The sequence below is a fragment of the Ailuropoda melanoleuca genome, chromosome 12 (assembly GCF_002007445.2).
Source record: "Ailuropoda melanoleuca isolate Jingjing chromosome 12, ASM200744v2, whole genome shotgun sequence".
NCBI lineage: Eukaryota > Metazoa > Chordata > Mammalia > Carnivora > Ursidae > Ailuropoda > Ailuropoda melanoleuca.
In genome coordinates, this window is record NC_048229.1 from 35,513,736 (window position 1) to 35,538,339 (window position 24,604).

Here is a 24,604-nt window from a genome sequence, read left to right on the forward strand (position 1 = left end):
ATGTCCATACGCTTTGGAACTGGGTCCTGAAGGAGGTGGGGGGGGGGTTGCTGACAGGGAGGTGGAGAGAGGAATTGGACTTGATTTGAAGAGGGGCCCGTTCACCTTGGTAAAAGAAAGGAAAGCTGTGCCATCTGACATCCCCTCCCAATTGTAAAAACCACTCTCTCGTGTCTTCTGTGGTGGCAGCTATTCCACACAGCATAAAAGCTCAAGATAGGTCTTTGCACTACAGCCTGTTGTTGATGTAAATGGTAGGGCTTCCTTTATGAACCATAATGAAGAACTGGGTAAACTCTGGCGATGTTGTAAGTGGATGGGGCAAGAGGGAGAGGACGGTGACGGGCGGGTGCAACAAGGAATGTTGGGGAAGAGGAGCCCCCTGGCAGGAGCAGCTGTGATACTGTGATTTATACTAATATATTTGGTGTTCATCCCATTTCTGGCTCATAGCACCTAAAACCGTTGGAATTTTCTGTGGTGAGAGTGGTCGCTGTGTCTTTTGTGATGTTAATGAGGTGGCTTTTGGAAAGTACCTAGGTAACCTAGGGCTGGGGACTTATTGCCAGGGACCCAACCTTGTGATTAGAGGTTAGAATTTCCGGTCCCACCCTTGGCCTTCAGGGAAGGGAGGGCGGAGGGTTGGAGGTTGAATCAATTGCCGTGGCCAATGATTTAATTAATGATGACTGTGTAATGAAGCCTCCATCAAAACCCAAAAGGATAGGGTTTGCGAGAGCTTCCAGGTTGGTGGGCACGTGGACATGTGGGGAGAGTGGTGCTCCTGGAGAGGGCATGGTAGCTCCCACCCTTCCCCATACCTTGCCTGGGTGTCTTTTCCATTTGGCTCTCCCTGAGTTTTATCCTGGTTTATAATAATTACTGATACATAGCATACAATGAATCCAGTAAGTAAAATGTTTCTCTGAATTCTGTGAGCTGCTCTAGCAAATTAATCCAACCCAAGGGGGCATTCGTTGGAATCTGCAATCTGTAGCCGGTTGGTCAGAAGCACAGGTTTCAACCTGGACTTGCCACTGGTGTCTGAAGGTTAGAGGGGGTGCAGTCTTGTAGGATTGAGCTCTTAACCTGTGGAATCTGACTCTGTCTCCAGGTGGACAGTGTAGAATTAAGTTGACGTGTAGGACACCCAGCCTGTGTGTGAGAATTGCTTGGTGTGGGGGGAAAAATCCACACACTGGAATTGGGTGCATAATCATTAGCAGCCAGGACGGGGTCGGGGGAGGCTGGAGGAGGGGTGGGGCCAGGGCCTGAAGAGCCCCCCCGCCCCCGTGAGACCTGTGAGTGAATTAACGCGATGGAATACTATTCTGCAGAGAAAAAGAGCGAGCAGCCTGGATGGCTCTCATGGCCACTGTGCCGAGCCCAGAAAGCCTGTACACAGTAGCATATAAGAGCAGGGTTCAGAGTTGGGCAGAAGAGGTCAGAATGGTGGTTACTGGGGATGGAGGAGGGTAAGGAGCGACATGGGAGCTTTTAGGGGGCCAGAAACTTCTAGCTCGGTCTGTGTGGTGGTTGCTCAGGTGAATAAATTCATAAAAATTCATTGAGACTGCATTTAAAATGTGTGTGCTTTACTTAAAATGGATCCCAATAAAAGAAAAAAAAAAACAAGCTGAGCTAAGGAGCTAGACATTGACAGAAGGGCAGGTGGGAGCCACAGAAGAGTTTTGAGTCAGGGCCAGACCCAGTCATATCTGAATGTTGGGAGAGTCCTCAGGGTCTGGGGAGGCCGGTGCGTGAGAGAGGCCAGGGTCTGCTGCAGCCTCAGCTCCTGATTGGCTCTTGAACCCTGGTAAGCCCCCATCCCACCCCTCTCCGGGCCCTCTTTTCCCCATCCAGTCCTCTCGTGGGAGTGGAGGCAAAGCAAGCAGGGAAGAAGCCCAAAGCACCATGAGACTGAGCCCCTTGACAGCTCTCTGGTTCGTGCCTACAGCCTTAGCCCTGGTGCAGGGCCTTCAGGAAGTGCAGAAACTGCTGGAAGGGGGGCCTCAGGACCGATGCCCCACTTTGGGAATGGGTGCAGGTAGGCGGGGGCAGATGCACGATACTTCAGAGCAGAAGATCTCTCATGTGTTCTCTTAGTTTTAGTGAAGAGCCCCTTCTAACCAGTTCCTACCTTATCTCAGCAGAAACCACTGTGGTAGAGGGTGAGGAGTTTGGGCCACCCCAGGTATTCAGTGTTTTCATTCCGTGATCTTCACTGAGGCCCTGCATATGCCAGCTCTTGACATTGAAGACAGTAGAGAACAAAAATGAAAATATGGTGCAGTCATCTCTGCACTTCTGAATGGGCCTGCTGGCTAAGGGCTGGGGCTCTGGAGTCAGGCTGCCTGAGTCAGATCCCAGCTCCCCCCTACCTCTGCTGTGACCGTGGGCAGGTTTCTTGATTCTCTCCCTGACTTGGTTACCTTGTATGTAAAACGGGGCCACAATACCCACTTTGCCTCCTTTTTGGAGGTTTTGTGAGGTCTTTTATATGTAAAGGACTTAGCATGGTGCTGGGCTCAAAAAATATTGTGATAGAGGGTGCCTGGGTGGCTCCGTCCGTTAAGCGTCTGCCTTCGGCTCAGGTAATGATCCCAGGGTCCCGGGATCGAGCCCCACATTGGACTCCCTGCTCAGTAGGGAGCCTGTTCCTCCTTCTCCCTCTGCTGCTCCCCCTGCTTGTGCTTTCTCTGTGTCAAGTAAAGAAATAAAATGTTAAAAAAATATATTGTGATAGAGACAGATTCACAGGGCTGTGAGGGCTTCAGAAAGGGCTTCCTAGAGAAGGGGACATCCACGCTGAGGCCTGAAGGAGTGTGCCGGAGCAGTAGGGTGTGACTAGGAGGACTGAGTCTGGTAGGGGATCTGGCAACACTTCGTGGAGGGCTTCCTGCAGAGGGAGGGTGTTGGAAATGTCATCAGAGATCCCATCTAGTTCCTGTCTCCTTTACTCCCAGGTGGGCCGGCATCCAGAGGAAGGGCAGTCTGTGGCAGTGGGTGGTGCGAGCCCCAGTTTAGCTCTCAGGGCTGAGGCATGAGGCTATCTGTGGATTTGGAGGGAAATCCAAAGATAGCTCAGCAGAAAAGGATGACTCTCAGCCTGGGCTTCCCCGCAAATCAAAGGAAGCAAGGATGAATCAGCCTCTCAAAGTAGAATGAAGCCACTGTGGGAAGTGAAACCTCAGTTAGAGGTCCAAGGCCACTCTGCCTCTGACTCACCCCAGACAGGGCAGAAGGAGGACTTAGCCGCAGGGCAGGCTGGGTGTGAATCAGGGGCCTGCAGCCAGATTCCCAGCCTCCAGGCCTGGCACCTCTTGAAACCTCAGTTTCTGTATCTTTACAATGAGGTGGAGCAGGTGGAAAGTGGTCATGGTGATTTATAGAAAGGGAGCACACAGTAGGACCTCCAGAAGTGCCAGCCCCTTCCCCTTTCCTGTCTGAGTCTTACCAGATAATGAAATGAGTATGTGGAGTGGTTTGGGGTTCTTGTTAGTCTCCTGATGGGTGAGTAGTCATCTAGGTTCTGGTGAGATGACTTGGGGCGGGGGGAGGGCAGGAGAAGAAAGAGCAGCTGTGCATTGTGTCTGAAAATCAATAGCAATAATAAAGATGATCAACTATCTCTCGTGTGTTTGGTTTTTACTAAATATCCGACCCTCTGTGCCACTCTCTGTTTCCTTCTTCACAGCAGTTCCATGGGAAGGTGGGCCCATTTTAGAGATGAGGTAAGTGTTCAGAGAGGTGAAGCCACTTGCCAAAAGTCACACAGCCAGTGGATGGCAGAGCTAGGCTTTGGACCGTGAGCCAAATCCTGGATTTGAAGCCCTTGCTTTCAGGGTGAAGGCTATTGAGGGCGTCGTGGCCTATGGAGCTGGGAGGGGACTTAGAGGAGGTCTCTGCTTTATAGATCAGGAAATGGACAGGACAAGGGCCTTCCATTGGATGACCTGCTTGTTAGGAGTGTACGTATGTTTAGAAAGAAACAGCAGCTTTTCTGGCGTTGTTGAACGTTTATTACAAAGTTGAGAGCAGAGACTGGTGAGCTGTGCCCCCTGCCCACCTTCTCCCCACCAGATATTCTCTGCGCTCTGGAAAACTGTGTCCTCCTTGCTCTCCCGCCAGGGGGCGCTGCCTCCTGCCACCTCTCAGCCTCAGGCCTGGTTCCTTGAGCTCTGCTATCCAGTGGTAGCTAAGGCACTCCAGGATCCTGGACTCTGGGCCCCCAGTCCCCTCCTCCTCTGGGACCCAGGAGTCTCAGCCCCCAGGCACCTCCACTTCTAACTGAAAGCTGGAGGTCATCCATAGCAGCATAGTAAGGATGTTTTGTCCAGCCTATGTGGGATAGTAGTGATTATTTTCCCATTTGGGGCAGGGGTTTGGGTGTGTGTGTGTGTGGCCACGGTCTTTCTCCTTGAGCCAGTGTCTCCTCCAGCAGCAGTCAGTGAGTGAGCCCACCCTAAGGTGGGGCCCCTTTGGTCCTTGCACTTGAGGTGCTTTATTCATAGGGCTGGGTGAGGAGTAGCAGGGACAATGTCCTCCACCTCAATCCTGGGGAAAGTAGCTTGATTATTCCTCCATGGGTCCTGGGGAGAGAAGCAGAGAGATGGATAGATAGGCCGGAAACCAGAGGGAGAGCAAGAGCAGGGACACTAACGTGAAGACAGACAGACATCAGTGGACAAAGGAGGAAGGAAGAGGGTGGGTGTACCTGCTACCAAGAGACTGGGCATTCGGACAGAGACTGGGAACATGCCCAGGGACAGGCAGACAGACCATGCAAAGAAAGGGAGAGGGTATTGAGGGTCAGCAAAGGGGAGAAGGGCTGTCTCCTTCCTCCCCTGCCAGTCCAGTCCCAAACTTAGAGTCCTTTCCTCCAGACAGGCAGAGCAGAAGAGAAAGAGCAGCATTGTCTCCAAGGCCATCCCCTCCTCACTTAGCCGCATGGGGTGCTATCCACAGCACCCTTTCTCCAGGATGTTTTTCTGCCCGAGTCCCAGCTGCCTCACCAGCTACGTGGCCTCCTGGCTTGGTTCTGGAAGCTGTCTCGATCCCAGGGCCGTGCTAAGCAGCTCAGTCAGGGTGTCCAGCTTCCCTGCCAGTGCATCCATCCGCTTCTCCAGGGCCTGATGTGAGCTGCTCAGACCCAACTGCAAGTCACACAGGATCATGTGCATCTGGGCAGAGAGGGGGTCGGAGGTATCAGCAGGCTGAGGTAGACTTCCTCCTTATCCCAGCTGCTTGGCTCAGTGCTTTTCACACATGGCTTAAATCCTCTTAAAAGTGTGGGGAGTGAGAATTCCGTTCCTGTTTTTACACCTATGGAAACGGGCCTGGAGCAGTTAAATGACATGCCCAAGGCAGCACCTAGAGTAAGGTCTAGTACTTAGAGCCTAGGTGCTCACTAAGTGTTTGTGGAATTGATGAATGACTTTAAAATGCCCTTTCATTACCTTCTCAAACTAGGATTCACAGCTTCATTCTTGAGGGTGTGTGAGCTTTCTGTGAGAATTCTTGAATTCTCAGTTTTGGGCTAGATAATCTCCAGAAATTAGGATCTGCCAATTTGGGCAGATCTAGGCCCCTACTTCCCCACTGAGACCTGCCTTGCAGTGTAGGGGCCCGCATCTGTGACTGTGCTTGCCATGGCATTGGTGCCAAGGGCCACTGTTTGAATTGTCTCAGGCTAATGAGAAAAAGCAAAGGCCTCTTGATAAGCAAAAGGCGCTGTGAGCCAAGCGGACGGGTGTGACATCACCATCCCCAAGCCCTGGTTCAATCAAGTGGTCCCAGCAGAAGGGCAAGCTGAGTCAGCCTCAGCCGGGCAAGCCTGCCCAGCATGGAGGCCCCCACCACCCTGGGCCCCTCTTTGCAATAACAGCAGAGATTGACTTTTACCGAAACAATGTGCCCCGTCTGTGTCAGTATGATTAATTTGCATTTTACTGGTTTTGCCATTTGTGTTTGAACTTGGTTTGTATATTTGCTTTGGTTTTATTGTGTCTAAAAGTCATAGTTGGAAGGAATTTTATATCCGTCCACATTAACTCGACAATAAAAATAATGTAAAACAAAACACTGGAGTTCTTTGTGCAATTTCTTTCTTTCGTTCTTTCGTTCTTTCTTTCTTTCCTTTCTTTCCTTTCTTTCCTTTCTTTCTTTTTAAGTTTAAAAGGAATCGGTCCTCGCCATGAATTGAGGAAATCATCACATCATTCATTCAACCACAAACCTTTGTCGAGTGCGTGTGTGTGTGTGTGTGTGTGTGTGTGTGTGTGCCAGACCCCTGCCAGTGTTCACTATGCTGGGGCCAGATGTCCCTACCAGCTGCCCCGGCCTCCCTTCTCTTTCAGACCCCTCCTCCCGCAGGGTCCCAGTACCTTGGAGATGTCCACCATGGAGTTCACTTGTTCACGGAGCTTTCTGTGTTTCAGCCGCACCTGGCGGAACCTGTGGGAAGAAGCAGGAGGTCAGAAGTGACCCCAGCTTGGGGAGGGGAGAAGGGGAGGAGAGACACATAGGCGTGGTCCAGTGAGGAAGACTTGCCAGAGCTGAAGCACGCCTGAGCCCGCCTCTTAGGTAGAGCCCCAGGTAGCCTGACCCACACACAGAGAGGCGCGGACCCGCAGACACAGACGTGCAACACAGATCTTCAGAGACGGAGTCATTGTGAGGTTCAGGTGGACATCTGTTCCCTGAGCCCACACGCAGGTGTCCTGACCTGGGCACACGCTCACATTCGCTCACGCACACCAGGCAGAAAGGAGGAGATGCGTACAGAGAGGCCCTCACCTGTTGATGGCGGCCAGCAGCCTGCGGTGGTGCCTGCGGGCAGCTCCACAGTCCTTCCTGCGTGTGTGTTTGTAAAACATCCAGGCCTCTTGCAGCACTCGGGCAGCTGATTCCTTCATCTGGCGGTGGGCACAGTGTCAGTGGAGGCAGACCCCTAGGGCTCTGGGAGGAGGGGACGGTGTCTGGACTCCCTGGTCCCAGGGAGGAGGGGGAGGGACTCCTGGGCCGAAGGAGACGTGTGCTGTGGGTGCCGCATGCCCAGCCTCACCTCTTTGGCGTACTGGATGTCCATCATGAAGTTGTGCACGTGCTTCTCTGCCTTATTAAACTCCAGCTTCCGGGCCACCACGGCCACCAGCAGGGCTGTGCAGCAGACCCCCTGTGGGCACAGCAGCACTATGACAGAGGGCTGTGGGGTTCCTGTGCCACAAACTTCCTCCCTGAACCCTCCCAACAGCCACAGAAGGCAGGCAAGACCACCCCTGGTTGACAGATGAGCAGGCCCAGAGAGGGGAACCAGGGTCCCACAGCCCCGAGGGATAGAGCCAGAATCAGAGTTCATGTGTCTGAGTCCCACTTGCATGTGTAGTGTTTATACCACCAGAATGCCCTCTTTCATTAAAGGTATGATTGGAGAAGGGGAGAAGGGCTGATTCTGGGTGAGAGGCAGAGCTTGGGCTCCTGCAGGAGCCCTTCCTCCCCACTGCTCACACCCAGTTAGCCATCACCAAAGGTGTCCCTCCTCCCCCTCCTACCCCCAGGGCTCCTGCCCAGTTCTGGCCCTGTCCCTTCCCTCCTGGACCATCTCCTGACCTGGATCCCAGGGAGATCTAACAATCATGACATTGCCCCGTTACCCTAATCTAGGCTCCCACTGCCCCAAATTTCTTACCCTTGCTTTCAGAGCCTTCCAAGGTCTAGGCCTCTCTTCCAGACAACTCAGCCTGGACTCATTCTGCCTCAGCTGCCCGAGCATCTTGGCCTAAACGCTCCCCCCACTTCTCCCAAGGCCTCTGATCCATCAGCTGCTCGGTGGCACCTGCTATTCTTTCTTGAGTTACAATGAATTTTCTTCTGGAATCTTCCCCTTCCCCAAGCTGTGTCTCAGCTCATGAAAACTGAACAGTTTACTAGTTACAAACACTGTCTCCAGGACCGCTTGTGTTCCAAGCCCAGGTCTGAGCACGTTATTCACTTTCTTCCCTGTAAAAGGGGCATGCCCTCACAGTATCATTCTGTGGATTCCTTAAGTCAACACCCAGGAAGTGTTCAGAGCAGAGGCTGGCACAGAGTATGTACTCGATAAAGTTAGTTATGATTATTCCGTTGTGCCGGGGAACCTCCCTGCCAGGAGTTGGGCTGTGAGGTCAAGCGCAGATTGCCTGATCTTTCTAGGTCTGTTTCTCCTTGTGTCAAATGAGGGAGGAGGTCCCAGGCAGCCCTGAGGGTCCCTGGCCCTTGGGGAGTGCTTCCCTGGCTGAATCTTTGCCCCTCTTTCTTGGTCCCAAAGACTCACATCTGTGCAGAGGGGATCACACTTCCCTGTCACCCCATCCATCACTAGTGGAATTGTAGCATGTCCTTTCTGGGACAACATCAGGGCTGGGGGCTGACAGCCTGAGTCCCTGGGTGGGGGGAGCCAGATCTCATGGGGAAGTGAAGACCAAGGCCTTGGGTGCTGGGTCCTGGACGAGGATAGGGGCTAGGTCGGGGGAACTGGATGCCTGGGTCTATGAAGGGAAGGTGGTAGATGTCTCGATTCAGGAGGCTGACCCTGGGGAGGCTCTGCCTCATCCTTGACATGAGCTGGAGTCGGGGCAGCTGGATGCTTGGGACCAGTTACAAATAACAGCCTTCCCACCCCCACCCCTTGACCCATTTACTGAGTATTTCCTATGTGCTGGGTGCTGAGACCCTTCACGTGGTTTAATCTCAGGAACCCCATGAGGAGTACACTAGTATCAGCATCCCCCTTTTATAGATGAGGAAACTGGGAGATTATAGGCTTGATCCCAGCTTGGAAGTGGCAGAAGCAGGATTTGAAGCCAGGCAGCCTGACCCCACAGGCATGCTTTTGATGAAGCCTTAATGGAGTCTGGAGACTGGATTCCTGGGTCCTGGAGGAGCCTAGAGCTGGGAAAATGGGTCTGTATCCTAGACAGTTGAGAAGGTAGTGGGGGTGAAGGGCAAGATAATCTGAGCCTTCATGAGGCTCGGGGCTGGATTCCTGAATTCTGGAAGGCAATGGGGCTGGGAAGTCAGGGGCCTGTGTTCCTGAGGATGGTGAGGCCTAGGGTCTTAGGTTCCAAAGAAAGCGAGGACTTAGGGGATGGATTCCTGGATTTTGAAAGGAAATGGGGCTGTGGGGTGTCCAGACACCCAAGTTTCTTGGGGGTGGTGTCCTTGAGTGCCTTTGTTGGCTCCATGATTTCCTTGGACCCAGGGGATGAGCAGTGGGGGATAGGGGTGGGGTCCTTGAGGGGTCTGTACTCACCATGACTCCAGTGCAGAGACAGACAATCTTGCCCCACATGGTGCCTGGCACCACATCTCCATAGCCAATGGTCAGGAATGTGATGGGGATCAGCCACAGTGTGTCTGAAAGGTGTCCGGTGGCATTAACGGCCTGCCTGTGGGGAAGGGTGGCTTAGTTCTCAAACCCTACCCCAGGGGTTGCTGTGATGTCTGATCTCTCCTTCCTAATGCACCTACAGTCCCCAGAAGCACTCAGAGAAAAAGTCAGTCCGTTCTGGGCTTTGGAGAGCCTGCCTGGCTTCCTCTCTGCTGTGTGAGCTGGGCAGGATAGGCTCAGCCACTCTGGGCTGTGGCATTTGAACCTGGTTCCAGCCAATTCCAAAGCCTGTTTGGCTTTAGCCTGGCTACCAGGACTGCTGGCTCTCAGAGTGCGTGGTTGAGAGGTTGAGAGGGGGCAGAAACCCAGCCCAAAGTCCAGTCGTCACACTCTGGCAGAGATCGCATCCACCCAGAGGGAAGGGGCGCCTTTTTCTCTTCATTTCTTTTTCTTTTTTAAAGATTTTATTACTTTTTTAAAGTAATCTCTACACCCAATGTGGGGCTCAAACTCAGAACCCTGAGATCAAGAGTCGCACACTCCACCAATTGGGCCAGGCAGGGGTGCCTTTTTCTAATGTCCATAAAGATGCTCTATGGCCCACAGGGGTCCTGTCAAGACTAAAAAGGCAGGACCCTGCCCTCCCTTCCCTCACTTCATAGAAGGGGACATTGAGTTCCAGCCATGGAAGGGACAGAAAATCTTGATATGTCTAAACTTGACCCCACAGACCCCTTGCATCAGGGTCAGCAGGGAAAGCTTCATTCGTGAGGCTCCAGACACGTCAGACCTGATAAAGTAGTGTCTGGAGGTGGGGACTGAATTTGCACTGTTAAGCCCGACTCCCCTCATCCAGTACATTAAAGTTGGAGGACTTCTGCCTTGAGGTTTAGAAATTTGACCCCCCTGCCCACCCTCGCATTTTTCAGAGGAGAAACATGGTGGGAGGAAAACTGAGATCTTACAAGATGAATGAGTTTAAAATTGTGGAAGACTGGAAATGCCGGGGAGACTTCCAAGATGGTGGAATGTGACACCCATTTTACAGATGAGGAAACAGAGGGTCAGAGAGGAGGATCTAAAGCCAGTTCTTGTCATTCCCCACTTCCCCTCAAGAATCCTTTGCCAGATATACTAAACCAGAGGTTCCCAAACTTGAGCCGGGGTCAAAATGCCCTGTGTAAACAGTTTGCTGGGCCCCCAGCTGCCAGAGTTTTGGATTTGGTAGGGCCTGAGAATTTGGATTTGCAGCAAGTTCCCAGGTGATGCTTCCAGTCCTGGAACCACAATTTAAGACCCACTGGCTAAGATTACCATCACTTTCTTTATCTGTAAGAGAGAGAACTTGAGGCCCCTCCTCCTGTCTGTCCAGCAGGCAGCCTGGAATCCTGTAACCATTCGCTGCAGGAAATGCCCTTCCAGAGCAGCCCCAAATCACCACTGTCCCAGGATCATGGGGGGCACCTACAGTGCATCTGTGCTAATTCAGAAGAGGTGTCAACGTCCTCCAGGAGGCAGTTGCAACCTTTGGCCAGGCCCCAGTACCTGGGTTTAGAGAAAGAACAGGTGCCCCAAACCCTGAGGTAGGACAGGGGTGGAAGCGGGAAGGGAAGGGCCTGCTAGGGTCTGTGTGTGTCTTTGGAGACTGGAGGCTGCCAGGGGAGGAAGGGCCAGAGCTGGGCCCTTGGTTCCAGCCACCCCAGTGGATGAGTGTGGACAAACAGCTTTCTCCTCTGCTTTGCCCCAAAGGGGCCCAAACGGTTCCACCTTCCAGGGCAGCTGTGGCTGTGAGCGGCTCCTCCAGGTGCTCTAGGTACCCCCACCGCTCACCCCCAGCACCCTCACCTCTCGGCCACCGACAGCACCCAGGCGGTGGTGAGCCAGAGGCCAAGCGTGAGGCAGAGCAGCAGGCGACCGGGGTGCGTGTTCATGTACAGCTTGGCCACGAACCAGTGGCGGAATCGGACCTGGTTGAGGGCGCCGATGCTGCGGTACGACGCGTTGAGCAAGACGCCGCTGCGCAGGAGGACGGCGCGGGGCACCAGGTAGAGGCGCAGCAGCATGGCCAGGGACAGCAGCGCCTCCCCCTCATCCAGGAAGCCCGGCCAGGACTGCGTCGCCGCGGGCCGGGACCCCAAACCCTGGGCGCACGGTGGACCCCGCACCGGCGCTGGGTGCAGCCCGCACACAGCCAGCTCCAGCACGATCTGCGCCGCCTGCCGCCCGGTCAGCGCCACGCGCCAGTCCCGGAGCCCGTTGTCGGTCATGAACAACTGCGGGGAGGGGACAGATGGGGGAGGGGGTCACACGAAGGTCGGGCGGCAGCCTGCCTGCCAGAGCAGGGAGATAAGGGGGGCGTGCCCATCGGGGGCGGGGCGGGGAGGGGGCAGGGTTGGGGAAGNCCCTCACCTCTCGGCCACCGACAGCACCCAGGCGGTGGTGAGCCAGAGGCCAAGCGTGAGGCAGAGCAGCAGGCGACCGGGGTGCGTGTTCATGTACAGCTTGGCCACGAACCAGTGGCGGAATCGGACCTGGTTGAGGGCGCCGATGCTGCGGTACGACGCGTTGAGCAAGACGCCGCTGCGCAGGAGGACGGCGCGGGGCACCAGGTAGAGGCGCAGCAGCATGGCCAGGGACAGCAGCGCCTCCCCCTCATCCAGGAAGCCCGGCCAGGACTGCGTCGCCGCGGGCCGGGACCCCAAACCCTGGGCGCACGGTGGACCCCGCACCGGCGCTGGGTGCAGCCCGCACACAGCCAGCTCCAGCACGATCTGCGCCGCCTGCCGCCCGGTCAGCGCCACGCGCCAGTCCCGGAGCCCGTTGTCGGTCATGAACAACTGCGGGGAGGGGACAGAAGGGTTGGGGAAGGTGGAGAAGGAGCAGGACAGGACCTTGAGGAGGACGTCTCTGCACTTTCTTCCTCAGCCCCTCCGCCTCAGTTTCAGCCCACTTCCAGAATTTCCTGTGTACTCCACATTGTTCTATATAGTGAAGATACAGGTGCACAGAGCAGAAAGCCCTGCCTTCCTGGAACTTACAGCCCACGTGCACAGAGCCATCTCCTCCTCCTATTTCTGGGGGGGGGGGGGGAGTAACTAAAAAACCGCATGGCATTGGCAATGACAATAGCGAACGTTTACAGGGCACTTTGAATGGGCCAGGCACTGCTCTGTCTATCTCCTTTACGTGTTATGACTCAGGGAATGCTCACAACACAGTGAAATTGAAAGTATTTTTACCCCCATTTTACAGATGCAGAAACTGAGGCCCAGGTCTCTCAGGTGTAGCTGCACAGCTGAGCTACAAATCCAGGCCACTTAACTGTTTGAATGACTGCTATTAGTGACAATGTGTACTTTTTACTGAGCAGGCACCGCAGGGGGAATTACTGCACATGATGGGAAACCCCCATTTTATATACGAAGGTTTTGGGGGATGAGGTGAAGGGGGAAGGGGTAAAGGCAACAGGATCTAGGGATGTGGGGGATGGGATGACAGGAGAGCTCCAGTGGAGAGTTGAGTGTCTGGGTGAGGCATGACATGGGAGGGGGGTGATGGGTGGAACGACACCCCCTCCCTCCTCCCCTGGTGTCTAGGGGGTAATTGGCACAGAGATGGGGAGCTCAGGAGTAGGGAAGGACCCTCAGGTGCATAACGTGGATTTCAGGTTGCTTGGGACTGGAATAGGTGAGGCCTCAGGGATGGAGGACAGAGATCTGGGGGGCTGGGCCTGGAGTGAGGCTGCCTGGGGGTGGGAGCTCTCAGCATCCATGGGCATCCACTGGGAGACAGGGCTGCAGGTGGAGCACGGGACTGGGTTGCTCCAGGAGGCTCAGTCTGTCTATCTGTGGTTATTCTCATCTCGGTGGGTGAGGGTGTGGACCAATCTCAGGGTGGAGAAACCTCATTACTCAGACCAGGAGGAGGAGGAGGGTGGAAAGTGTGAGCTGACAGGGAGTGGTGGGGGCTGGGGGGAGCAAGGAAGGGGCCCAGGGGTGGGGCCTGCCCTACCTGGACCTCTTTGGCGTGAAAGGCCACGATAAGACAAAGGAGCAAGAAGGTGGAAATGCTGATCATGCATTTAACCAGGAACAGGTAGAGCGCCCACTGTTGGGAGGGACAGAAAAAGGGGTCAGTCCCCTCCACCTTCCTCCCATAATGCTATCCCTTCTCAATTCCCAATTTCCTGGCCTCCTCCATCCATCCCCCTGTCTCTCCCCACCTCAAACCTGGTCCCACCCCGTGTCTCAGTTTTGGGGAACTCTCAAAACCATCATCTGGTCCCTAGGGAGAGTGCCCTCTTCCTTCCCAGCCTGATAGCCAGTGTGTTCCCTCCTCTTCAGCCATTCTCCTATGATCCACACCTGAGGGAAGACCTTGCGACTCACAGCCTTTTTAAATTCCCTCATCCCCTTCCCCACCAAAACCAGTTCCTTGGTTAGGGGGTGGGGGAGTGGGGAGGTCTAGAAACAGACATCTGGCCTCTAGAAAGTCCCCCCTCCCTTCCCTGACCACACAGCTGGTTTCACCCCTAGAAAGCAACCTGCCCTAGAAGGTCCTGACACCTTCCCAATTCCCCAAGCAGCCTAGAAATGATCACCCAATACCCAAGGAGTGAATGACACCCTCCCACCCCCCACCCCATCCAGGGCACTGGGTCCCTGAAATCCCAGCCCCAGCTCTGAGGAAGGTCCCTGAGTCCTCACCCCTGTGTCTCCTTCCCCTTGCCCTCTCTCCTGGCTCTAAGCCCAGGGCAGATCTGGCCGGAAGCACATGGCCTCCAGAAACCACAGAGAGATTTTTTGCCCTCTCTTTGTGTGACAATACCTTGGAGAGATCTAGAATTCTGGAAGGAGAGGTTTAGGGGGGACTGGGACTGCTGGATTCCCTAGGAGGAGTGTTGTCAGGGAGAGAGATCCACCTGGGCTCCCATGCTGAGCTTAGCACCTGTTTCTCTGCAGATGTCTGCCAGCTCCCCTGGCCCCGCCAGGGCCCCACCTCTGTGCAGGGGAAGACGGCCAGTTTCCTGCCTCAGGGGACCTGCCCCCCCACCCCTCCCCGAACAATGGTGCTGTTGTTCATAGCCCTCCCCTACCTCTTCATCCTTCTAAGGCTCCCTAGTTCTCTGTGTCTTTCTTTAGTTTGTCCTAAACTCCACTTCACCAGACACACCCCCTGTCCACACTGCACCCACTTCTCTCTACTTGGCTGGTTCCTCTTCCCCCAAATCCCTGACTCAGTCTCTGAAATTTCCCTGTCTCTGGGGATGCTTCTGTTTCGATCTCTATTTATGTCTGAGGGTCTCTGTTTCTGTCAGACTTTCCATCTCTCTGTATGTATCTCAACTTGGGGAGCTCTTTCTCTGTGGCTGTACTTCTGTCTCTTCCTGCATCGGTGTCTGTCTCCGTCTCTGTGCGTCTCTGTCTCCAGTCGCAGTCTCTCCCCGCCCCTCCCCCCTGCTGCTGCTATCTCCATCTTGTTCCCCTGCACTCCCCCAGTTGGGCACCTGCCTGTCTTCCAGCCCCTCCCCCCTGGGGAGCAGGTGTCTGGGTCCCTCCAAAATGAGCTCCTAAGACTGAGAATGAGGTGGGGAGGAGGCATGGATGTTGTTGAGGCACAAGTAGAAAGGGGGCTGAGGAGGACCCTTAGGGCCATGCAGCTAAACCCTCACCCCCAGTTTACAGATGGGGACACTGAGCCTCAGAAAGCTGCAGCAGCTTCCCCAGAGTCCAGCTGCTGGAGGCAACATCCTGGCAGATGGCAGAGGGAAGGAAGAAATGAGAGGTGAGAAGGGGGAGAGAGGGAGTGGGGTAGGAAAGACCCCCTGTCCCTTCCCATCTGCCGGGAGCTCAGGTCCCCACCTCCCCTGCTGGGCGGGGTGCTGAAGCGTGGGAGCGGAGGGTAGGCCCTGGCCATGCTTCCTGTTGGCATGGGCTTCGGTGACCCCACCCCCTCTGTGCCCGCTGCCCTGGCCTCGGCTGCCTGGCCAGAGGAAGCTGGCCTGCCCTGACCCTCCATGTGGCTCCTGGTCACTTCGGAACTGCCCTCCTCCGCCGCCCCCAAATCCAAGCCTGAGCCTCCCTCCTCCAGGAATGCCCCCCAACCCAGTCCTCACGTCAGTGCCGCCCACCCCCCCAGCCAGCCCAATTCCACATCCCTTACCCTAGACAGTTCTCCAACCCCTCCTTTCCGGTTAAGCAACTCTGTTCTGTCCTTAATCCACTGATTCTGACCCCTGTCCTCCATCTGCCCCATTGCTGCCCAGACGGAGGCTGGAATGTGCCGAGAGCCTGCTCAGACCTGTCCTGGCCCCACCTGTCCTTTTCCTCCCCACTCACACTATCCTCGGTCAGGCCCCCCTCCCCCCAAAGACGCTCTAAACCTCCTTCAGACCTAGAAGCCTGGGCTCCCAGCCCCCTCCCCCAGGACCTAGGAGTCCAAGCCACTGTGTACCTACTTCTCCACTATACCCCAGACTAAATAGCATGCAGACCCTGGGAAGGCTGGGAATGATGGACGTGGAAGGGGCAGGGGCTTGTTTTCCATTTCCCACCCCCACCCCAGCTAGCTTTTTTGGTCTCTGCCCTTTGCTGCTGAGGCACTGCGTAAACCTGAGTTTAGATAAGGACCAAGGAGCTGCCGCCTACTTGGAAGAAGTTAGTCTTTCTCCCCACGCTCCCTTCACTGAACCTGGGGCTACCTCTCCCCTCATCTGTTCTTGGGAAATTGGAGGACTGATCAGCCACCCCCTGGCCTCCAGGGGTCCCGGACCTGCAGATGTCCCAACGCAAACCTTCAAAGACTGAGACACCGTGACCCCTCTTCCCTTCCTTTTGCAGAAAGAGCCCTGAGCATTTACCTCCCTTGCGTCCCAGCAGTTCAGACCCTCAGCTCCCTCCTCCTTCAGACCCAGGAGCACAGAACCCCAGCTCCTCCACCCTCAGATTTAGGGGTTCAGGCCCTCAGGTCCTCCCCCCTCAGACTTAGGACTCCAGGTCCCCAGCCCCTCCTCCCTCACACTTAGGGATCCTGACCTTCCGCCCCCTCCTCCCTCAGACCCAGGAGTCTCAGCCCCCAGCCTCCCATTGCCCAGGATAAGAGCCCCACTCACCGGGCACCCTCCGAACCATAGCATCTCGGCGTGTAGTACCATGAGTCCGATGCCAATTCCCGCCAGCGCTAGTGCCCAGCCAGCCAGCCACTTCTCCTGCTCCAGCAGCCGCTTTCGCCGCTGTAGGGCCCCCAGGCCTGGCACCAGCTCCCCGCCCATGGCCCCTGCGGTCTTGGGGCTCAGCCAGCTTCCTGCCCAGGGTCCCCCACCTCGCAGCACACAAAGGGCAGCCACTGTGGCTTGCAGGTCCTCAGCCTGCTCTGCTCCTTGCTCTGGGGCTCTTGCTTTGAGGCACAGAGGGAGTCTGTGCCCTCTGGGGGTGGTGACGGCTGGGCAGGGCAGGGAGGGGCTGGCGTGGCCCTTGGGCAGAGGGGAGGCTCCCCAACCTCCCTTCTCAGCCTAAGGAGGGACTGGGGTGTGTCTTGGGGCAGAGCAAGGAAGAGGCGTGCATCCACGTGGATAAAGACACATACTGGCACACAATAGTTTGTGTCACACACAACGGTCTGCACTTGGTAATACACACCTAAACTCAGCCACACCCAGACACCACAAGACACCGGGTGATAAACCCTCACACACAGTATGGCCGGAGACGGAACCGAACACACATGGGGCACCAACACAACCTACAGTGAGTGACTCACAACTCCCGATGAGCTCGGCAACCCACAGCCACACCCAGACACCACACAGATGATGTGACACACGCCGGCACTCAGCACGGCAGTCAGTGCCCCGTGGCGCCCATGACCACCCAAACTGTCCACACACAGGCACAAAAACTGTAGTCGAAACTGGTACGACGTCCTCTTGCACAAGCAGCCACCCCCAGACTCTACTGCTACATTAACACAACACATACCAATGGTTCCTCAGACACACAACATGTTACTTAGTGACACCCACGTGCCACACTCAACACAGCGGTATGGACCATATGCTAACGGCGTCCCAAACGTGATACAGCTGTGGAGTGGCGCCCGACATGTGCAGACACACAACATTTGGGGACACACACCATGGCAGTCCTCAAGCACCCAGCACACAGCGAAATGCACATGGAGACACATTGTGGCACATGGCAAGTCAAATATACATGCTCGGAAAATGATTCACGGCACATACAGACTCACCGTGACATACAACATGCCCCAGCACCCAGAGCCATTCACACGTTTGGTCAGAGCAGTGTGAACGGACACGTGTAGACACCCACAATGCACAGCGACACATACAGAAACCCAAACGGCACAAAGTAAGACAGTCTGATATATTTTGGTGCATCACAGAGGACATGACCTAGAATGGTACCTCAGGGGGTGGGGGGGGGCACAGGGTACATGGACCCTGATGCCCAAATGCAACATCTTCTCTGACTGGTAAGCCACACCTGAACCACGCCCACCATGGCTGGCACACGATATACTCCAACATGCGTGGCCACACAAACAGCATATGCAGAGTAATGCACAAACACAGAATGACACAAAACACACTGCCACAGTATTTCCGAACACAGCCTTTTCTGAACACCACGTATCACATAAATCAGGTGTGACCCACTGACACAGCCAACACTTAGGCCTGCAACAACACCACACACAACACCTGAGGATACCCTCCAGTGTGGTATAATACACAGCCACACAAACACAACATGCTCTGAGTGTGGGCACCCAGGCTGTGTTCTCGGCAGGCAAAGGAGAGGCCCCCCAAATGGACTCACCCCTGTCACATCTCTGAACAATAGCTCGCCTTTGCACAAACAATACACATTCAGAGACACAACACACAGTGATGTACAAAACAGCAAATGCAATGCAGGGTGATGCACTGCAACTCCCAGAGTGACATGCAATGTGCAATGTCACCACGTGCAGCAGCACAGGGGTAACACATGGGTCTGTGTGCCGTACATCAGGACACAGATCCAAACCCAGGGGAGACACCAGCCTGGTAACACAAAACACCTCCCACACTGACCTCCGAGACACAGCCACTCTAGAGGGAGCTCACAGACACAACCCCTCTCCCTCCCATGTCATATGTCACGCAGGAACATGGACCCGCCAGCCACAGGGAAACGAGACACTCACGCACAGACATGTCTGGCAACACACCAACACAACCCATGCAGACACACCCAGAGACACCAAACCGCACACACAGACACGCCCAGTGACAAAAACACAACCCGTGCTGGTGCCCCGCCCGCTCCATGGCACACATGTGATTCCCACTCTGGGTGAGACATGGCGGGAGAGTGATGGAGACACACCCGGGCACACCCAGAGACCACGTGCGTGCCCGCTGGGAGAAAACGCTGCCGCCGGGCACTCCTGAGGCTGCAGCTGGGGGCCCCCCTGCTACCCGCCACCCTTGTGGCCTGGCACTGGTCTCTCTGCACCTCTCCTCCTCCCTCTTGGGTTCTCGGGCCTTACCTTGGACTCCTCCCTCAGTCTCTCCTGCTCTGGAAGCCTCTGGGTCTGTGCTCTCTTTAGCTCTGTCTCTGCCTTTCCCTGTCTCTCCTCTTCTCTCCCCTGTTTCTTGACCTGTTTCTCTTCCGGCTCTGTCTCTCAGTATCTCTGATTCTCTCCGTCCATGTGTCTCTTTCCATTTCTCTCTCTCTGGCTCTGTGTCTCTCAGCCTGTTTGTGTCTCTGTGTCTCTCTAAGCTTCTCTGTCTCTGTCTCCATCTTTGTGTCCCCCTGTTTTTCTATTTCATCCTCTCTCCCTGTCACTGTCCCTCTGTCTCCATCTCTGTGCTCTCTCTCTGTCCCTGCCTCTTGCTGACTCTAGGTCTCTCTGTCTCTGCCTGTGACTCAGTTTCTCTCTCTCCCTGTCCCCCTGCCTCCAGACTTCCCTTTGGGCCTCTCTCTGTCTCTCTGTCTCTGGTTCTGCCTCTCTCTCTGGACCTCTCCATGCTTGTCTCTGCCTCAGTTGCTCTCTTCCGTCCACCAGCGCAGCTGGGGGCAGCCTTGCCCTTTCTAGCTCCACCAGCCCCACTCAGGGGCAAGAGGCCAGAGACACAGGCTGCGGCTGCCCGAGTCAGAGGCCTCGGAACGGAGACCTCCAGCCCCAGCCCCTGCACCGCCGTGCCTCAGTGCGGGGGCCCTAGTGAAAACTGTTGGGGGGAACAGAGAGACCCCGAGGGGTGCAGCCAGGCAGGGAGAGAGATGGAGTGGGGAGAGAACTTGAAAAAATCAAAGAGGTGGAGAGAAGAGGCGTGGAGGTGAAGGGAAAGCAGACGCCCGGATCAGGACATGGAAGTTAGAGCAGACAGAAGTTTCGTCTCCAAAGAGACCACAACTAAGAGAGAAAAACGGAGCGGTCTGGCCATGGGAGAGGCCAGGGTGGGCAGCAATGGGGTCACAGTGGGAAAGGCACTTGCCTCCAAGCGGAAGTTCTGGGATGTGGGGGTCAGTCAGTAGGACACACTGCTCCAGAGCCAGCTCCCTCCAGCCCAGGGAGGGGCTGAGCCAGGGGATGGGGGTGACTCAGGGCCCCAGAGCTTCCTGTGACTCAGCCCTTGGTCCCAACCCTGAAGGGGGGAGTGGAGAGGGAGAGGGGTCTCTGTAAAAGAGAGGGAGGAGGAACACCAGAGGACCTTGCTGCCTAGGTTGCCCCCTCAGAGGAGGGGGTGGGCGGCTGCATGGGACTTTGAGGGGAGGAGGGTACTGGGGGTGTGGACTCCTAGGTCTGAGGGAGGAGGGGCTGGAGGCCTGGACTCCTGGGTCTGAGGGAGGAGGGGCTGGAGGCTTGGACCCCTGGGTCTGAGGGAGGAGGGGCTGGGGGCGTGGACTCCTGGTATGAGGGAGGAGGGGCTGGGGGCCTGAACTCCTGGGTCTGAGGGAGGAGGGGCTGGGGGCCTAGACTCCTGGGTCTGAGGGAGGAGCAGGCTGGGTGCCTGGACCCCTGGGTCTGAGGGAGTAGGGGGCTAGAGGTGTGGACTGCTGCGTCTGAGGGAAGAGGGGATTTGGGCCTGGACTCCTGGGTTTGAGGGAGAAGGGGCTGGGGGCCTGGACTTTTGGGTGTGAGGGAGGAGGGGCTGGGGGCCTGGACCCCTGGGTCTGAGGGAGTGGGGGGCTAGGGGTGTGGACTGCTGCGTCTGAGGGAAGAGGGGATTTGGGCCTGGACTTCTGGGTCTGAGGGAGGTGGGGGTTGGGGCCTGGACTCCTGGGTCTGAGGGAGGAGGGGCTGGGGGTGTGAGGGAGGAAGGGGCTGGATCACATACTCCTGGTCCAGGAAGGCTAGAACTGATTCCAACGTCCCTGGGACTTTTCCTTGGCCTCATCCCAGCTGCCCCACCTTCATCCCAGCCCCATCTCCGGGCCTGGAAAGGACCCAGGTGCCTTGGGGCCCAGCCGGAAGGGGCTAAGGACAAAGGTTGTTTAACTGGGCAGGGTGGTGAAGGGGAGTGAAGAGGGTGTCTCAGGCGGAAAGGTCACTCGTCGCCCCGGGCTTGTGCAGGGAAAGGCGGGGCTGAGCCAGGAGGAAGACATTCTTCATGAAAGTCAGAGGCTTGTGGAGGCAAATCCACCACGGCTGGTCTCTTTTGATTTAGTCATTTGGAGGTTTCAGGGCATGGGTTACTTCCACCTAGTGGTGGCTTTGGGAACTGCAGGCACCTGCTGGTCCAAGCTAGTTTCCCGTCAGCGTATATTGAACACCTACTGAGTGCCATGTCCTGCTCTAAGTGTTGAGGGTGTAGTAAAAACAAAACAGACAAAATCCCTGCCCTCATGGAGCTTCCAGGCTAAAGGAAATTTTGTGGTTCCATCAACTCTCTCACTCTGAGTCTTTGCTTCTCTCTCTCTGTATCTCGCTCACCTTGCTTCTATTTCTATATCCTGGTCTTTGTCTTCAAGTGCATTCCTTTTCCTTTTCTCCTTTGTCTTTCTCTCTGTTTTTGTTTACTTTATCCTTTATATATCTCTGCCCCTCACCAATTAAAAATTATGTAATTATTATTTTTTATTAAGTTCAATTAGCCAACATGTAGTACATCATTAAAAATATGTATATTATTTTGGGGCGCCTGGGTGGCACAGCGGTTAAGCGTCTGCCTTCGGCTCAGGGCGTGATCCCGGCGTTATGGGATCGAGCCCCACATCAGGCTCTTCCTCTATGAGCCTGCTTCTTCCTCTCCCACTCCCCCTGCTTGTGTTCCCTCTCTCGCTGGCTGTCTCTATCTCTGTCGAATAAATAAATTAAAAAATCTTAAAAAATTTTTTTTAAAAAATATGTATATTATTTTAAGTCATATATGAATTAAATTATAAGTAGTGTATAATTAAATAATTATATCTCACAGTCTGGGAGTCCACAGACCTTGGTTCATTGATTGTTTTTGTGTGGAATATAACACACATACAGCCTGGGTTAGGGATTTACCAGTGTTCATGTCTGGCTCTGTGATCTTAGCTGTGTGTCCTGCAAAATGGGGATGATACCCATGTCACAGGAATGCTTGAGAATTAGATGAATATCCACAGTCCTCGACACAGGACCTAGTATATGTTGTTTTGTTTTTGTTTTTTTAGAGGGGGGAGGGGCAGAGGAAGAGAGAGAATCTTAAGCAAGCTCCATGCCCAGCATGGAGGGGACTCCATCTCAGGACCCCAGATCATGACCTGAGCTGAAATCAAGAGTCGGACGCTTAACTGACTGAGCCACCCAGGCACCCCCTGGAGCTGGTGTATTATAAGCACTTGGGGTACATTGTCTCTAAAGCTGGCTGCCAATAACCCCTCCTGTCTGTGCTGGCATGTGGCTTGTGACTTGTTTGTTGTGGAAATGATGCTGGGTCAGCTCAAGGTCCAGTTGTTCAAAGAACTAGAAGATTCCGCTTTGTTCTCTTAGAACTCTAAGACAACCATGCTGTGAGCAAGCCCATGGAGAGGCCATGCAGAGGAGAATCAAGGCACCCTGGCCCAAAGCCTCAGTCTAGCCCCAGCTGAATGCAGCAGCATGAGTAACCTCTGGAGAGGTGAGCAGAAATGCCCAGTCAACCCTCAGAATCATGAGAAATAATATAGTTTTTGTTTTAAGACACTAGATTTGGGGCACCTGGATGACTGTCAGTTAAGGGTCTGCCTTTGGCTCAGGTCATGATCTCAGGGTCCTGGGATCCAGCCCCACATCGGGCTCCCCACTCAGCGGGAGGTCTGCTTCTCTCTCTGCCCCTCCCTGCCTTGTGCTCTCCCTCTCATTCAAATGAGTAAATAAAATCTTTTTTTTAAAAGATTTTATTTATTTATTTGACAGAGACAGAGACAGCCAGCGAGAGAGGGAACACAAGCAGGGGGAGTGGAAGAGGAAGAAGCAGTCTTCCAGCAGAGGAGCCTGATGTGGGGCTCGATCCCATAACGCCGGGATCACGCCCTGAGCCGAAGGCAGACGCTTAACCGCTGTGCCACCCAGGTGCCCCAGTAAATAAAATCTTTAAAAAAAAGACACTAGATTTTGTAGTGATTTGTTACACAATGATAATAAATATCAAACTCTTCTGTTCATTTTCGTGTTTGAAGTTTACATAATAAAAACTATATGTATATATATGAATATGTATATAGTTGGCCCTTGAGAAATGGGGGGTTAGAGGTACAGACACCCCACACAGTTGAAAACTCCATGTATAACTTTTGACTCCCCCCAGACTTAACTACTGGCAGCCTACTGTTGACTGGAAGCCTTACTGATAACATAAACAGTTGATTAACACATATTTTGTGCGTTATTTTTGTTATATACTGTATTCTTACAATAAAGTCAGCTAGAGGAAAGAAAATGTGAAGAAAACCATAAGGAAGAGAAGATGCATTTATAGTACTGTATTTATTGAAAAAAATCTGTGTATAAGTGAATCTGCACAGGTCAAACCCATGTTGTTCAAGGATCAACTGTGATTATATAATGGAATAGATAATGGAAATTGGAAATTGTACCTTATAAATTGCAGATAGTATCATTTTGCTTTTCTTTTTATCTCTGGGTCTTTTTTTTTTTAATTTATTCATTCAACAGAGAGAGAGAGACAGCCAGCGAGAGAGGGAACACAAGCAGGGGGAGTGGGAGAGGGAGAAGCAGGCTCCCAGCGGAGGAGCCTGACATGGGGCTCGATCCTGGAACGCCAGGATCATGCCCTGGGCCGAAGGCAGACACTTACCACCTGAACCACCCAGACGCCCCATCTCTGGGTCTTTCTTGACTCTTTCCTTCTTTTTTTTTAAAGATTTTATTTACCTATTTGAGAGAGAGAGAGAGAGAATGAGTGGGCTGAGGGGCAGAGGGAGAAGCAGGCTCCCCGCTGAGCAGGGACCCTGGTAACATGACCTGAGCTGAAGGCAGATGCTTAACCAACTGAACCACCCCGTGCCCCTTTCTTGACTCTTTCAATCCCTGTCTTTCATACTTTCCTCTCTCTTTCTCCTGTAAGTCTATTCCTATCTTGCCAAAACCCTTCCTGCCACTTTCCTCTCCATTTACTTTGCTCTACCACATTGGCCTTCCTGCTGATCCTCAAACCTGCCATGCTTTTCTCTGCCTCAAGTTCTTGACACTTGCTTGTCCCTCTGCCTGAGTGCTTTGCCCTCCAATCTCCTCACGAATCATTGTCTTACTTCATCCAGTTCTTTGCTCAAATATAGTCTCTTTCTTGACCACCTCTTTAAAAACGGTCTCCTCCTGCTCCATAAAGAATCCTGTATCCTATTTAATTGCTTTGTCTTCATAGCACTTAGGATTGTCTAAATAATCCTGTTTTCTTATTTGTCTAATTGTTTGGGGCAGGGATTTGTCATCCTCAGTGTTCAGAACAGCTCCTGGCAATAGGAGATGCCCCATGGATATTTGTGAAGGAATCCTCTTATTCAATGGTACTTTTTGGCTGTCCTTCGACTCTACCCTCTTACCCTGTTCCACACTGTCCTGGAGGTGGGAAGGATGTCATTTCTTCATTTCCCTGTCCTTTGTCCCTCCACCCCAATTAGTTGAAGTTGCTGTCTGTGGTTCTGAGACCTAATGCCACAGATCTGTCCTTGGTGCTGATTAGGGCTTCCACTTCCATTACGCTGGAGAGGTCAAACAAATCTTGGGAAAGGAGTGATATGTGTGTGATCC

General features: G+C 54.1%; 1 protein-coding gene and 1 long non-coding RNA gene across 2 annotated transcripts; one reads left to right on the forward strand and one right to left on the reverse strand.

Moving 5' to 3' along the window:
• Positions 1–3,999: 3,999 nt before the first annotated feature.
• Positions 4,000–19,014, reverse strand: KCNN4 (potassium calcium-activated channel subfamily N member 4). Its single transcript, XM_034672467.1, has 9 exons — positions 16,482–19,014; positions 13,382–13,477; positions 11,780–12,207; positions 9,293–9,428; positions 7,067–7,177; positions 6,799–6,917; positions 6,387–6,456; positions 5,016–5,183; positions 4,000–4,592 (listed from the first exon to the last, which is right to left on the reverse strand). The coding sequence occupies exons 1-8, from the start codon at positions 16,638–16,640 to the stop codon at positions 5,019–5,021; spliced, it is 1,284 nt and encodes a 427-aa protein (XP_034528358.1). The 5' UTR covers positions 16,641–19,014; the 3' UTR covers positions 4,000–4,592; positions 5,016–5,018.
• On the forward strand, positions 14,689–22,809 carry LOC117804568. Its single transcript, XR_004629054.1, has 3 exons — positions 14,689–15,154; positions 22,346–22,472; positions 22,751–22,809. It is a non-coding gene; the product is annotated as an uncharacterized LOC117804568 (long non-coding RNA).
• The last annotated feature ends 1,795 nt before the right edge of the window (positions 22,810–24,604 follow it).

Bases quoted from the DNA above. Each gene is read 5' to 3' on its own strand.
- KCNN4 (XM_034672467.1), bottom strand. From the start codon at position 16,640: ATGGGCGGGGAGCTGGTGCCAGGCCTGGGGGCCCTACAGCGGCGAAAG. The intron at 6,918-7,066 runs GTGAGGCTGGGC...GCCCACCGCCAG, and splicing joins ACATCCAGTACGCCAAAGAG to ATGAAGGAATCAGCTGCCCG. The intron at 6,457-6,798 runs GTGAGGGCCTCT...TTCTTCCCACAG, and splicing joins CTGCTGGCCGCCATCAACAG to GTTCCGCCAGGTGCGGCTGA.